Genomic DNA, 15475 nt, shown 5'->3' with positions numbered 1-15475 from the left:
CATATATATACCTGCCCCTGGAAATTTCCACTACATTCATCTGACGAAGTGGGTATTCACCCACGAAAGCTCATGATCCAAAACGTCTGTTAGTCTATAAGGTGCCACAGGATTCTCTGCTGCTTTTACAGATTCAGACTAACACGGCTACCCCTCTGATACTTGATTTGTGAAATCAGTTTGTCTGTCTGTTTTTAACTTGTCTCTTCAACTTAGCTTTCCCGTAATAAGCACTTCTTACGGACGCACAACCTGCTCTCTCTCACACACACACACATTCTACTAACTATTCCAAGTTACTCCTATGGGTAGGGGAAGGAACAGAGAGAGTATGATTTGCTTTTCTGTTTTAATTATCTGGAAATGTTCAGATATACAGTGATGGAGGCCATATAAGTACCTAGACAGATATGCAGTGACCAGAATAATTTCTTAGAAATGCCAATGTATTGCATTTTATACTGGACTGAGGGGAAGAATGTCTGACTTGTGATGCGAAAGCACTAAGAGAATCTGCAGTTAGAATGATCAGTACATATTCTTGCTGTAAAACAATTAGCATTATTTTAAAATTCATGATCACACTAGCCACGGTTATTGAAAGATGTAATAGACAGAACTCATTTTCTGAAACTACAATTGCTAGGACTAAAATTGATTAAAAAGAGTCTGTGCTGCACTCTTTGGACGTGGACTTCCCCCAATGTTTGGGGATGTTCATGTCTGAGGTTTTGGCTTCGCTAATTAAAAATGAAATTAGTTAATTATAATTACAATTAGAAATTATAAAAATGGTGGAATCTGCCACAATAAAAAACAAATCCATGTTTCATATTTTTTTAAATGAAATTTAAAAAAATGGCCAAAACTGCAGTTTCCTGGGAATTGAAAAATATGATTGCGATATTCATATTACAGTGATGCTCAGTGGCCCAAACAGGATGGCAGTTCTAAACCTAGATTCTGTACAAACATAGGCATAGCCCTTCCCCAAAGAACTTTACATTCTGGCCTCAGTTGAAAACCAAACCTTGTCAGAACAGGCTTATTACTTTTTATCCCATGTTGAAAAATTTGCAATGTGATTCCATAGGTCCAATTGTGAAACATGTCTGATAGATAGCCTTTTAAACTTCTCATCACTGAAAACAATAATCCATATGTGCATCAAATTTAAAAGAAAAACAAACTAGTTAGCAAGAATATTATCTAAAGGGGAAAGGATGAGGGGAAAAACTCCCGTCATAAAGGAACTAGAGTATAACCCTATCCAAAACACAGAATATACTCTCTTACCACTGCACATTCAGTTGGAATGAAAGAAATACAAAAATACTGGTTGCAAGAAGGAAACTGAATGCAAATTTTGAAATCTAGAACTCTCAGAATTAATATTTATTTAAAATATATTATCATTTATATTGTACCTATTGCAATTGCAGATGAAGCATTAAAGAAAGTTGCATGCAGTACTGGAATAAAAAGCACACTGTGACATCTCATGGACATTCACAGAAAGAAACAAATCCTCCTAAAGAGAAAGTTATGTCAAATCAGTCATAAAGTTTTGTTTTTTTTTTCTGAGAGCCATAAAATGGAAAGGGCTAAAGGAGAACGCAGGTTTTTGTTGTTTTTCTCCAACCATAGCATATATAGTTATCATTAATTTTTATTTATCTATCTATTATTCATATATACCTGTGAAAGTGTCAGCATTTCTATGGCAATGGATGGCTCTGAGCTGAATTCAAGGTAACAACCATCTTACCAGTGAACATGCAGACTGAAATGGAAACAGGTTCCCATTGATTTCCATGAGAAAGGCATTATGCTTTTAACTTAAAGCTGTCAGTATTTGACATTCATAAATAGGATTCTAGGGGACAAAAATAGGGGCATGCTTTTTAACGGTCACCCACAAAGGAAAAACAATTGGACTTACTGTGTCAAATTACATTTTTCCTGCCTTTTTTTTTAAAAAATATTAGAAATTCAGGTCTTATCTATCCTAAAATTCTCTCCAGTTATGCTAGAAATATTGAAATGATGAGCTCATGAGAATTACAAGACTGGAAGCTGAGCCACTGAGAGGAGAAGGGAAGATTAAAATTTTTAACATCTATTCAACTCCATCAACTAAAGAGCACTTTGGAGCAAGGATGTAATTGTTTTCACTTCTGCCCCTTCAGTGGAGGTGTGAGAGCTTACAATACAAATTCCTGAGACCAAAAGGTCCTTCTTTAAAAGCACAGAAAGCTGTTGTTCTACGGTTAAAAAATGGACAGGGAAAACAAGAAACTCTTCCATCATCATAAAAAGGCAAAAAAGATTGCAAGTCCAGTTGTTAAATTAAATTACTTGCAAAGGATTTTTTTTACTGAAGTACAGATGATTTTTTGGAGAGACTGAAAAAAACTCAGGGACTGCTTCTTTTCAAGATGTGCACCTACTTTTAAATATCTTTTTACTAAATATTAATCCTTTTATTTTTAAATTCTTATTTGTTAACCTAATAGGAAGATATTGTGTAGGATTTGTACATTAAGATAAACAACACACACATCCTCACACTTCCACTCAGAGTAGTTCTCTGCTGGATTACCCCCTGGTCCATGTGCACTGCCACATACATCCCAACCCCTCCTTCCTCTTTTCTCACCTCTAGGGGAAAAGGTCTTCCAGCCATTTTTTTTTTTTTTTTTAAACTAAGGAGAGGAAATAGCATCTGTCTCATTGAACAAAACAACACAACTGGTCATGTAGCCTGGAAGATGTAATGAAACCAAGTTGACACTTTGAGTGGACTAATATATAGATATCTTTTCTATATCTATGTATAAGTATATATCTAAGTGTGTATAGGGCCCTCATCTCTTAAGTAATTAAAGTAAAGTAAACTCTCTGTTCCATCTCTGCCTGTAAGATTAAACTCAGCCAGGCAGAGTTTTATTTATTGATTGGGTCAGGTTAACTGTATGTGTGTGTGAGAGAGAAAGAGAGAGAGAGGCCTATTGACAGAAAGCTAAGCTGAAAAAAGAGGTTTTCCATTTGCTTTTGAATGCAGTGAGAGCTGTGACAAGGTGGGTCAAGTGCTATCTTGTATTGGACCAACTTCTGTTTGTGAGAGACAAAGCTTTTGAGCTTACACAGACAGAGCTTTTCTATTTATTTGCAGGAGTGAGTTCCATAGTTTAGATCCAAGCCCCATGAAAATTCTTCCTCCTGCGCTCATGAACTTCTCCCATTGGTTGAAAGTGTCATTTATTTTTCCAGTGGAATTTAGCTGTTGATGGAATTCATGGTTATGGAGAGAGAATTGATCTTTTCAGTAGTTGGGACTAATCTTATGGAGGGCTTTGAATATTAGGGCATAGACCTTGAATAAGACTTTATATCTCATAGGGATAAGATCAGGCATGTAAGGCCTGCTACTGGTTCCATGTAACCCAGTGCAACCTTCTGCAGGTTGAGTGACTAAACTGGGAATCCCTGATTGATGGGGGTAATGCCAAATCCCTGTTGGAATTATTCTTTGTGGATATTGTTTTTCATTCCATCTGGTGCTACCACCTAGCATCTAGTTTTGGGTTTTACAAAGGCTAGGAGAGGAAACACTACACCCAGTCCACAGTGGAGAAAATATCAGGTGATTGGCATCAGCTTCTTCAGGTAGTTCCTGCAGCTGTGCTTGCTTCCAAATATGTTGCTCTCCAAGCCTTTGCGTCCAGTCAGGCCCACCAAGAGGGGGACTTTTTGTCCTAGGGCAACCATCTGCTTCTTTATTTTCACTGCCCAGGCGTATATGCCAAAGTTCCAGGTACAATGATCATTCTCTTCAAACTTTCTCATTGGAATGTGAGGACAGCGTGCCCTGGTATATTAAATGACTTGGAGGAGGTCAGTGATCCTACAAGGTATGCTATCATTGATAAAGAGCTGGAGAACGTTGACATTAATGTGACCACTCTCTCTGAAACCAGACTAGCTGACACAGGCTCTCTGCGCAAGATGCATTACACCCTCTTCTGGCATAGAAAAGGCAAAGAAGAGTGCTCTGGTCATGGGGTGTTATTTGCAGTCAAAAACTCATTAGCATCCATGTCAAGGGTCCCATTGCAACATCAGAATGAATTATATCACTAAGAATATCTATGACAGGTGGTTTTGCCAATATCATCAATATATGTGCCCCAACGCTTTCTTCCATTTCTGAAGAGAAGGATTTGTTCTATAAGCACCTTGATAGCATCATCAGTAAGCTACCATCAGGCAAGTGACTCTATCTGTTAGGATACTTCATTGCTGGGTCGGCTCAGATCATGAGATGTGTCTGCCACCATAGAGTGGAAAAAATTAATTACAAATGGTTAGTTCTGTACCAACCAAGGAGTGTGCATTTCCAACACTTACTTTCAATGCAGTCATCATCAAAAGGTCTTGTGGAGACACTCCAGGTCTGGACACTAGCACCAACTGGATTTAATTGTTAGTTCTAGAAAACACTTGCAGGATGTTGTCCATACTCTCAGTTTTCATGGTGCAGACTATGACACAAACCATGCACATGTACACTGCAAAGTGAGGCTTTCACTACAGAAATTCATTGTACTAAACAAAGCTGTTGCACACAAATGAACATCAACAACACAAAAGACCAAGGAAAGTGTTTCCAATTCACTGTGAATCTCAGGGAAACTATGTCACTGATTGCCCCTTCCTGAATGCTGATGGAGTATTGAGCGCATTCTGGATGAATATCTTAGCTTTTGGTAAAAAGACTGCACAACATAAGGACTGGTTTGCAGCATAATTTGAAGAAATGCTCCTAGTCACTGAAATAAAATCCACTGCATACTTCCTCATCTAGCACTGAGAGTAAACATCTCCATGCAAGATCAGATGGAAAACTGTTCAACAAATCTGCTTGTCTAGAAGCAGAATTAAACTTCTTTTTGCCAACAGCTCAGGGCTTGTTTCACATAGGCAGTCCAGAAACTTTGCAAAAGCTTTGTGTTAGCTTGCGATAAATTTGGTCTAACCATCAGGGATCAGTCTAAAGAAGACATTGATTATGGCACAACGTGTGTCATGAGCATGCTGCTGTTTAGTGACAAGACCTGGACCATCTACAGAAGGCATGAAAGAAGACTTAACACTTTCCACACCTCCTGTCTTAGTTTGATTTCACATACAAGTCCCTGATACCAAAGTATTTGAGAAAGCAAAACTGCCAAGTCTAATATTTATTCACTATTCTTAAACAGAGACATTTTTGTTGGTTTGGTCATCTGTACTGGATGGATGATAGACACATGGCAAAGGACCTGTATGGAGAACTTGTGGATGCTCCAAGGTCACTGAGCCATTGTAGGCTCAAGTTCAAGGAAGTTTGCAAGAGGGAGCTGAAAACTTTCAACATCAGCACTGCAAGCCCAGAAAAGGCAGCTATCAAAGGCTACGTTGGAGGACTGTGCTGCACCAGGAAGTCAGAGGCTGAGAGAAAGAAAAGTGAAGACAGAGCAAAGAGGAAAGTGCAGCAGACCTTAAGTGCCAGTAGTGCACTGGTTTCATCTTCTGGCCTTGCGCATCACTCCTACGCAATCTATTGCTCGAGAATTGGACTTTTTAGCCATTCACAACACTGCAGTAACTGAGTCATAGTAACTGAACAGCTTTGACACTTACAAGACAGACAATTGCCAGCTACCTTATAGGGAGGCAGTGCAGAGAGTAGAACACTTATATTGCTAATACTTTTCACAAAGTGATCCCTCTATATCTGACCTCTTAGTCCTCATCCTCAAAGGAAACCTGCACAAAACCTTCAAAAGACAAGCCTGGGAACTTAATTTTTAGTATCTAGAAAAATTATGAATTTAAGGGCTGAACAGAGACACTGGTTTTATGACTTGTTACACCAATCTATAACCTCTTACAGCCACTTGCCTTATTTCCCCCCCATACCCTCATGACTGGAGAGGTTTAATGTGCCTTTTCACCTTGAATGGTCCCTTGAAATATGTAACTACTTACTCAAAACAATCTGTTCCACCTTATATTTAGCTGCGACACTGAATACATTTCAGAGACTGAAGAAGAGCTTGGTGAAAGCTTCTCTCTCTCACTAATAGAGGTTGGTCCAATAAAGATATTACTTTACCCACTTGGTTTCTGTAATATCCTGAGACCAACATGGTTATAACAACACTTATTGCAAATAGGTGTCTCTTACCAGTCTGTATTCTTAGTGAAAGGGAAATCTAAGAAGGGAAATGTATATTTATGCATACATGGGGGTTAAAGGATAAGCTGGGAATGGGTAGAATGCATGTTATTGAAGAATCTGATTCAACTTCTTGGGAGTTGGGTCAGACCATCAGTGTATAAAGTATATTCCATCTGTTTATAAAGTAAATAAAACAAGAGAGTTTATATCAAAGCAGACATCAATTAATACATACCTAAAAAGAGCATTCAAACTATGCCGCTTTTCCCATTTGAAATCAACAGTACAGAGGTCCTTTCTTCCTCAGTTTTCCTGTTCACAATTAAGATGATACCACCAGGCAATAAGTAAACCCCCATAAAATTCAGTGTGAGAATAGAAATTAAAAACTCAATTAAATTGCTTTTGATTTTTTTAAAATAAATTTTATTTTGAACTATCAGGTTTTTTTACACTCCACCTCTCCCCCCCCCCCATGCGAAATCTGCACTATTCTTGTGTGACTAACAACATGAATCCAATTAATCTTGTCTATTGACATATAGGAACCTTAGATTGTTCTTTTTCTTCTCTGCACCCTCTTTCTCTACTTTAACCCCTTCTTTTTTTCCTCTAGCACTCATGAATAGTGCACATCAAAAATGCCCCGTGGAAGAGGTATGTCTGTGACAATACTATGCTGGGGATTTTTCAAGCGGTGCTTTGCTGATTTCAGCTATCAGTCTATGATGGCATAATAATGGAATAATTGTCAGCTTTTTGCACAATAAACTTTACTTCTCCCTATCACATTTGCTATGCAAAGATTCAGCTGAGAGTTAAGTTCTTTTTTGTTTTGTTTTATATTGTTGTTTAACCACATTTTAAAAAGTTAGTGTGGCCTTTAAAAAAATATTTGAATGTAAATATGACAAAAATACAGGATTAGAGAGTGAGGATTTAATGAGCTTGTGAAAATCCAAAATGCAGTGGATATAAAAAATAAATGTAGATAACTATTAGCCCAGAAATGGTCTCATTATTTGTGTGAATTAAATGCCCGAGAATTTAAACACTGATAAGTGGACGTTGAATTAATTTTTTAATAAGCAATGCTAAGTACATTTCTCCTGCACACAGTTATATTAAATATTTACCCAGTAGTCTGAAATAGTTTTTCAGGTAAATATCTTTTGTATTGGATTAGATTTTTAAAAAATAATTATTAAACCAAACCAAAAGTTTGAACTAACAAACGTAAGTTTTTTTTACACAAAGTCTAGGAAATAAATTGTCAAAAGACAAGGTTAAGGTTTATTACTCTGTTCTTAATTCATGGAGTGGTGAAAAACAAAAAGGCACAAAAGTCTGTGTTAGGATGTGGTAGCTTTGCTTTCATTAATTTTCTTGCTTTTGTTAGTTTCTTTCACAGCTTTCATCTGGTTTTAAGCATAATTGAATGTGGTAACTGTTTTGGATTTTTTCCTTCTTTTCTCTGCAAGTTGTCTGAATGGGATTCTTGAACTCCAATGTGTATGTAAATATGTATATTGTGTCAATCTGAAAGTATTGCTAAAGAATAGCTTTTAAAATTTTTCCTGTGTTAAATACAAATTATTTTTATTCAGATATGGCCATTCTTAGAAATCTGTAGTTTATGATCAAATGCTATGTACAATCGGTTACGTTTATGATAGCTTGGTGACAATTTTATTATTACTACCTTTATTTTGTTGCTGTACAAGTCCAGATTAACTTTGTTTTTCTTTCTTTTACTTTAATAGCTTCTCGGACTTCTTCTCATACCGAACATCAGAGAGATAGAAGGTATAACACGGTTATTTATATTTCAACCACGTCATCCTAATTGTTGGCTTTAGAGTTTATTTTAACGGATCATATCAGGATCCTACTTTTGTCCTTTTCTTCTGGGTTTTTTTTTTTCCTTTCTGATTTTTCTGTGTAAAAATAGTAATGATTGGAAACAAAGAAATAAATACATTTTAAAAATAATGAGATTTTAAGAAGATGGATTTTTTTGGTCTGAAATTTTTAAAAAAATTTCTGGCCTCCATTTGTAGGTGATTGTTTCAGGTTGAAAATACAACTTAAATACACACACACACACCGCCCTACAGCTTCTCAGAAAGGGAGTCCCAAGTAACCTGTTGTAACCTCTGGATGCTGATTTTCTATCCCTTGCTATCCTTTTTTAAAAGTACCCTTTAAACATATATTTGTGCATTTTCTGATAGCAAAATGACAGAAGAAGTTACCATAGCAAATGGTTCATGTAGCCAGATACCCAGCGTCCCGCAATGGCCAAGAAAGGCATACAACTCATTAATAAAGCAAAGCGTTTGCCAAGCTTTTCATTCTATGGACAGTTTCACAATAGAGAGATGTTCCGGATCCCTCCCAACACTGTTTGGTTCTCAAAATATTTTATTATGCAGAATATCTTGAAAGGTTCCACAGAGCACAGTTGTGCAATACTGAATACCGGTGTTGGGGGATAGGAAATACATCCTTTACTCTTGTAGGCAATTGATTTACACTCAGAAGCATTATCATTATTTATTCTGTGGTAGCACCTAGAGTTTGGAATCAGGGAGCCTCTGGCCCTTTAAATCACCACCGGGGAAGCTGGTCCAGTTTGGCACGGCATATCAGCTCTTGCCGGTACACCGTACCAGCCCGAACCCAATATAACTCGGTCTCACCTATAAGGCGGTGAGATTTTTTTGACTCCCAAGGACCGTGTTATATCGGGGTAGAGGTGTATAACAAAAGGACAGGCTCTGCCCCACAGAGTTTGAGGCTTGATTACCCCTGCTTTAGCACTGTGGGGAGATTTTCCTAAAATTCTCCCTGTAGACAAGCCTTTAGGTATCAAAGAACCAAACCAGGTAAGGCTTTCTAAATCAACACATTAAATTTCCTCCAGCTTCTGCCACTTGTTAGTAAGTAGCCAGTGCAGTGTGATAACATTTAATATTCTTAATGATGTTGAGAACTGTCCACTGCCAACTAGATATTCTGAAAAGTGTCTAAACTGTTTATTAAATATATTTAGGAGGCGCAGCATAAGTGAGCCTAGAATCACATGTGAACGGCATACACAAAAACAGAGAAAACAGCAGTAATTTGATCCATGTCCATAAAGTAGAAGAAATTAATTGGTTGAAAACTTCAGTCTCTTTTCCTCATGATTTCCTCAGATTTGGTCTTCACTCCAAATTACTTTGTGAATTTTTAAACTCTGTGGGATTCAATGTGAACAATTCTCAATGAATATTCAATATTCTGTATTCAAACTAAGGATAGTTCTAATAGTCAGATATATCACATGGTGATGTTTTTGTTCTCTGATTAGATTAGTACACAAAAACTCCCAGCAGGAAAACTTACTTGTGTAGCCTTCAGTTCGCTTTCTGTGAGTATTTCTGTTGGTTAAAACTCAGTCTTGTAAATGATCAAAGGAAATGAACACAAGTAGCAGGGCTGATGTAAATTCATTAAAAAAAAAAAAAAAACAGCCTAAATATTCACAATAAGTTTGTTGCAGTTTCAACATGTTGTACGTGTAATGTTGTGCCACAAAATTATAAATAAATAAATAAATACATGTGAATAAAAAAATCATGACATGGATGTTGCAATTTGTTTTCTCACTGGGCTGAACAGATGAAAAAGTACACATTTATTCCCAATCCTTGCACTATCTGGGCTAAGACATCTTAATTTTTAAAAAAATCATCTTAAATTTGTTTTATTGCCTTGTTTATTTCTACACAGTAGTTAATAATGCTTTGCATTTATTAGTATCTGTTCATCAGAAGATTCCCAAACCACTTTATTCTGCAAGGACACAAAGACACTTTCTAGTAAAGTACTTGAGCACATGCCTACCTTGAAGTACAGGAATAGTCTGTTGTAGTCAGTAGAATTTCTCTTTTGCTTAGAGGTAGGAATGTACTTAAGTGCTCTGCTGAATGGGGACCCTGAATGCTTGCTCCACTGGGGCCAGAAAGGTTAAGTGACTATATGAAATCATACAAGGCATCTTTGCAAAGTCAGGAATAGAACTGGAACTACTAGGAAAACATATTATTTTAGTGTTTATTTAAATCATTACTGTAAAACTTGCTAGTCAGTCATTCCTTCCCTCTCCCACACATCACCTTGTTTTTGTTTCTTTGCAGACGTCCTGAGATTACAATAGTTGCTGCTGAGCCTCTCAGACCATCCTCCTGGTTCCCAGGTGGAAATGTCACTCCACAAGGATTAGGATTCCCTCCTCCTTCCCAGACTATCTGGAGGACAAATGAGCTTGTTCCAGCTGAGGTGAGCAGATAAGAGACGTATTTATGTTACATGTGTAATTCATGTTAATTTTAAAGTGCAAAGAGAAACAATAACATCACCAGAACTCATTGTCCTCTTAAAAGAGAACTACTCTGTTTTTTTGTTTGTATTTTTGTTGTACATGTCAGTGTAGCATTTCTGAATTCATGTAGGGTTTTTTTTAATTTTCACATATGGACACGTTAAAATTTTTACCTTTTTTCTTTTGTAGCTTCCACCATCTTATGAGCAGGTAATAAAAGAAATTAACCAAGTGCAAGTCAGTACAACAAATAACAATAATGCGGCTGCTGCTTCTAGATGCACTGCTACGTGTGCAACACAGACTGACTTTCCAGAGGAAATAATTAGCCATTTGCCAAGAAGTAATGTAAAAAACAACCTACCTACACTCTGTGAATCTGAAATTGTTCCAGGTAAATGCTTTATGGACTTCATATTATCAAAGATTTTACAGATTATGTTCTGGGGATGCTTTTAAAAATCAATTTAATCCTTTCTACATCCAGTAAAAGTATTTCACTTATGGACTAGGTGCTGCTATGAATTACTGCATTTGCTTCTTACCTCTGATGACCTGATACTCCATTCTAGTCTGTGTCAAAAGTAAAAACGTGTTGTTCTTTAATATCACCCTAGGCTATAATGCATTTAATTTTTTTCCCCACAAAACCATTACAAGTATTTTTCCATTTTAGCTGTATTTACAATCCTTTTTGGCCAGAGAATCTGAAAATAATGAATGAAAAAGCAGGGAGGTTGTAGGTCAGGACTGAGATGTATGCAAAGCTGGTTAGAGAAGCTGCTATACTATTCCTTGTTCTAGCCTCTGCTGGAAAACCCTCAATGTCATGAAACATTTTTAAAAATATTTTTCTTTATCTGATGGTGTATGTTAAAATGAAAGTGCTGCAAGTCAGCAAAGTAATTTTGGACTTATTACTTGTAAATTCTATGCATTTGTGCAAAGATCAGTTCCTTTCTAGAGTGTAATGTATTTTTGCCCCCTTGAAAAAGGGAGAATGATAAATGTAACACAAGAAATGGTGAGTTCTAAGTGGAAATAGTTGGTAGATTTCCAGTCAGAATGGTTAGAGAGGCCAAATGACAAAGTAGATTTTTGTTTAAGATGTGTCAGAATACAATTTGAAAGCTTCTCTTTTCTGTCGGCAGTGCAACGTCCTCTCAAACCTCCCAGACCTCTCTTAAATAGCAATCCTTCAGAAAATGAGGCTCCCTTAGTTGTCTCTGAAGCGTCTGAAGAATGGAAGTGCCAAGAAAATCCCAGTAATGTGACAGGTCCACTGCCAAAACCAAGATCAAAAGGCAATCTCAAACCTGTGGTCAGAGATAATCAAAGCCAATCACAAGACAATCAGGAAGAAGTGAGCCAGCCTCGAGCTGAAAGGGAGCCATCTCCAAGTCAGCCAGTGTCCCTCTTAGATAATAGCTTATTGGACAGTCAGATGGTGATGAACAGTATGAATACAGACAAAAGCCAAAATAGTATTGGTTCAAGGATCAAAGCTTTTGAATCCCAAGCAAATTCTGATATCTCAGGATTATCAAAGAAACCAGAAATTGCTCCACGGTCATTTGTCCCAAGACCAACTGTTTCTGCAAAGAAGCCAATAATAGCTCCAAAACCAGAGCTAGGGGCCAGGAGAGCTTCAGGAGAGTCGGGTTCATGGACAGAAAACACACAAAAAGCTACATCCAGGAAATGGCACCCGCAACCTCAAGAAGCTGGGAGTAATGTCATAACCAAACCCGAATTGCCAAAGAAACCAAAACCTGGCCTTGTAAAAAGTACTAGTAATGATTTGCTTGATGCAAGGAATGGGTCAACTTCAGAGAACAATGATGGACAGAAGAAATTCCCAGTTCCTGCTCCAAGGCCACTCATTCCCAAAAAGTCTCTTTCTGTAGAAAGTCCTGCCCCTCATTTGACCTTACTAAAACCAATCATCACTGCTCCCAGTCTCTCGGTAGCTTCTCAAGCAACAGCTTTCAAGTCCCTGAGAGAGTCATCGGCTCCAACCAACCTCTCAACATGTACTTTGCAAAGTAAACCAGCTGAGGAAGGAGATCTTATCAGTTTTGATGATGACGTTTTGCCCCCTAGTTCAGTTAGTGCAGTTCAAGAATGTACCGGTTCTGAAGCAGGTAAGAACAAGTATAAGGAGATAAATTGTGAACAGGGTTACAAATATGCATGCACACGATATTATGCATATTTACAGTGGTATTGGTATATGTGTATGTAGAATTCTATGCTTGTCATTATATTAAGCTTCATGTGAAATTTACATGGACTCAGAGGTCAATATGATTGACCAATAAGGTTCCCAGACTGTGTAATTCTGAGAACATGTCAGCTGGATTTATAACTTAATAGCTAAAATAATATACCATAAGCTCAATACTATACTCCAGATGCCACCTCCAGAATGCATCATGATCCCTTGTCAGGTGCTGAAGACATCTTGCCTTATGCTATCTAATCTATCGAGTACTAATATCTGAGCACCTGTGGTTCATAGCATCTAGCTCCTGGGCGGTTCAGTAGTACATGTATAGATATTTATTCCCCATCATGTCAACAAGAGAAGCAGCAGTGTGCATTGTGTTTTGGGAAATCATGACCCAGCACACTAAAACACCATGCGCTATGGGTAGAGGAAATGAGTGCCATTATCATAGAATCATAGGACTGGAAGGGACCGTGAGAAGTCATCTAGTCCAGGCCCCTGCACTCATGGGAGGAATAAGTATTATCTAGACCATCCCTGACAGGTGTTTGTGTAACCTACTCAAAAAATCTCCAATGATGGAGATTCCACAACCTCTCTAGGCAATTTGTTCCAGTGCTTAACCACCTTGACAATTAGGAACTTTTTCCTAATGTCCAACCTAAACCACCCGTGCTGCAATTTAAGCCTATTGCTTCTTGTCCTATCCTCAGAGGTTAAGAAGAATAATTTTTCTTCCTCCTCCATGTAACAACCTTTTATGTACTTGAAAACTGTTGTTATGTCCCCTCTCAGTCATCTCTTCTCCAGACTAAACAAACCCAATACTTTCAGCCTTCCTTCATAGGTTATGTTTTCTTAGACCTTTAATCATTTGTGTTGCTCTTCTCTGGACTTCCTCCAGTTTGTCTACATCTTTCCTGAAATGTGGCATCCAGAACTCGACACAATACTCCAGATGAGGCCTAATCAGTGCGGAGCAGAGCAGAAGAATTACTTCTTGTGTCTTGCTTACAACACTCCTGCTAATACATCCCAGAGTGATGGGGTTTTGGGGTTTTTTGTTTTTTTGTTTTTTTAACACAACAGTGTTACTGTTGACCAATATTGTGATCCATTATGACCCCTAGATCCCTTTCTGCAGTACTCCTTCTTAGGCAGTCATTTCCCATTTAGTATGTATGCAATTGATTGTTCCTTCCTAAGTGGAGTACTTTGCATTTGTCCTTATTGAATTTCATAATTTCAGATCATTTTGAATTTTAATCCTATCCTCCAAAGCACTTGCAACACCTCTCAGGTTGGTATCATCTGCAAACTTTATAAATGTACTCTCTGTGCCATTATCTAAATCACTTATGAAGATACTGAACAGAACCAGACCCAGAACTGATCCCTGCAGAACCCCACTCGATATGCCCTTCCAGCTTGACTGTGAACCACCGATAACTACTCTCTAGGAACAGTTTTCCAACTGGCTATGCACCCACCTCATAGTAGCTCCATCTAGGTTATATTTCCCTAGTTTGTTTATGAGAAGGTCATGTGATAGACAGTATCAAAAGCCTTATGAAAGTCAAGATATGCAACATCTACCACTTCCCCACTATCCACAATGCTTGTTACCCATTCAAAGAAAGCTATTAGGTCAGTTTGACCCAATTTGTTCTTGACAAATCCATGCTGATTGTTTCTTATCACTTTATTATCTTTTAGATGTTCGAAAATTGATTGCTTAACTATTTTCTCCATTATCTTTTTGGGTACTGAAGTTCAGATGATTGTTCTATAATTCTCTGAGTTGTTTTTATTTCTCTTTTTATAAATTGGTACTATACTTGCCCTTTTCCAATCCTCTGGAATCTCTCCCGTCTTCCATGACTTCTCAAAGATGATCCTTAATGGCTCAGATACCTCCTGAGTTAGCAATTTGAGTATTCTAGGATGTGTTTCATCAGGCCCTTGTGACTTTCACAGTTGGTATTTCCAGTACAACACATTACTTTATTACATGGACTGCATGTTTGTTCATATAACCGTAAGTTAGTCAGTTAGTACGTCCATGTGAAATCATTTTTCACTTAAAAGCTGCTGCATAAATTTTGGAAAATTTGGTTGATTCAGCTAAGCTCTTAGGGCTAGAGCTGGGTGAATAATGATTTTTTTGGTTCACTGGCAATTTTAAAAAATGTTTTTTCTTTTGGATCAAACTGAAAACTTTTTTTTTTTTAGTTTTTCAGCAACTCGAAATGTCGAAAAGATTTCAAGTAAAAAGAAAATGTTTTGCTAATGTTAAAACAAAATGTTACATTTCAATCTGACAAATTTTGTTTCAACTTTCAGATGTTTTGAGAAAGGAAGGAAAAGTAGATGGACAAAACAGGTTGTGGTGGTATTGCTGCCTCCCTTATCAGCTTTAAGCCCAGTGGGTAAGCACTTACCTGGGATGTGTGGCTATCCATTGTCATTTATAGTGGCAACTCAGTTAGGTTTGGCAGAATTTGGGAGGTTTTTTTCCCTTATAATATTGACAGATAATATCAATATTTATTTTTAAGCATTTTTCTCTGATTTTTATCTATTTAAATTTTCACAGGTGTGCCAGATTGTGGGATTTAATCTTCTTAAAAATGTTTATCTATTTAAATTT

The 15475-nt window shown here is 37.4% G+C and overlaps 1 protein-coding gene across 7 annotated transcripts in view; it reads left to right on the top strand.

Moving 5' to 3' along the window:
• The window catches only part of SH3D19 (SH3 domain containing 19), a 171970-nt gene that overhangs the window by 104785 nt on the left and 51710 nt on the right, over positions 1 to 15475 (top strand). For 4 of the 7 annotated variants that reach the window (XM_075066320.1, XM_075066319.1, XM_075066318.1 and 1 more), the window contains exons 4-7: positions 7990 to 8032; positions 10411 to 10552; positions 10785 to 10989; positions 11747 to 12739. In XM_075066320.1, coding sequence (XP_074922421.1) covers positions 7990 to 8032; positions 10411 to 10552; positions 10785 to 10989; positions 11747 to 12739 — 1383 coding nt within the window. Of the gene's footprint in view, positions 1 to 6842; positions 6884 to 7989; positions 8033 to 10410; positions 10553 to 10784; positions 10990 to 11746; positions 12740 to 15475 lie in introns of all 7 variants that reach the window. The other 3 variants (XM_075066322.1, XM_032793245.2, XM_032793247.2) reach the window with 1 other exon arrangement.

The sequence above is a fragment of the Chelonoidis abingdonii genome, chromosome 5 (genome assembly GCF_003597395.2).
Source record: "Chelonoidis abingdonii isolate Lonesome George chromosome 5, CheloAbing_2.0, whole genome shotgun sequence".
NCBI lineage: Eukaryota > Metazoa > Chordata > Testudines > Testudinidae > Chelonoidis > Chelonoidis abingdonii.
This window is presented reverse-complemented; position numbering and strand designations above follow the sequence as displayed.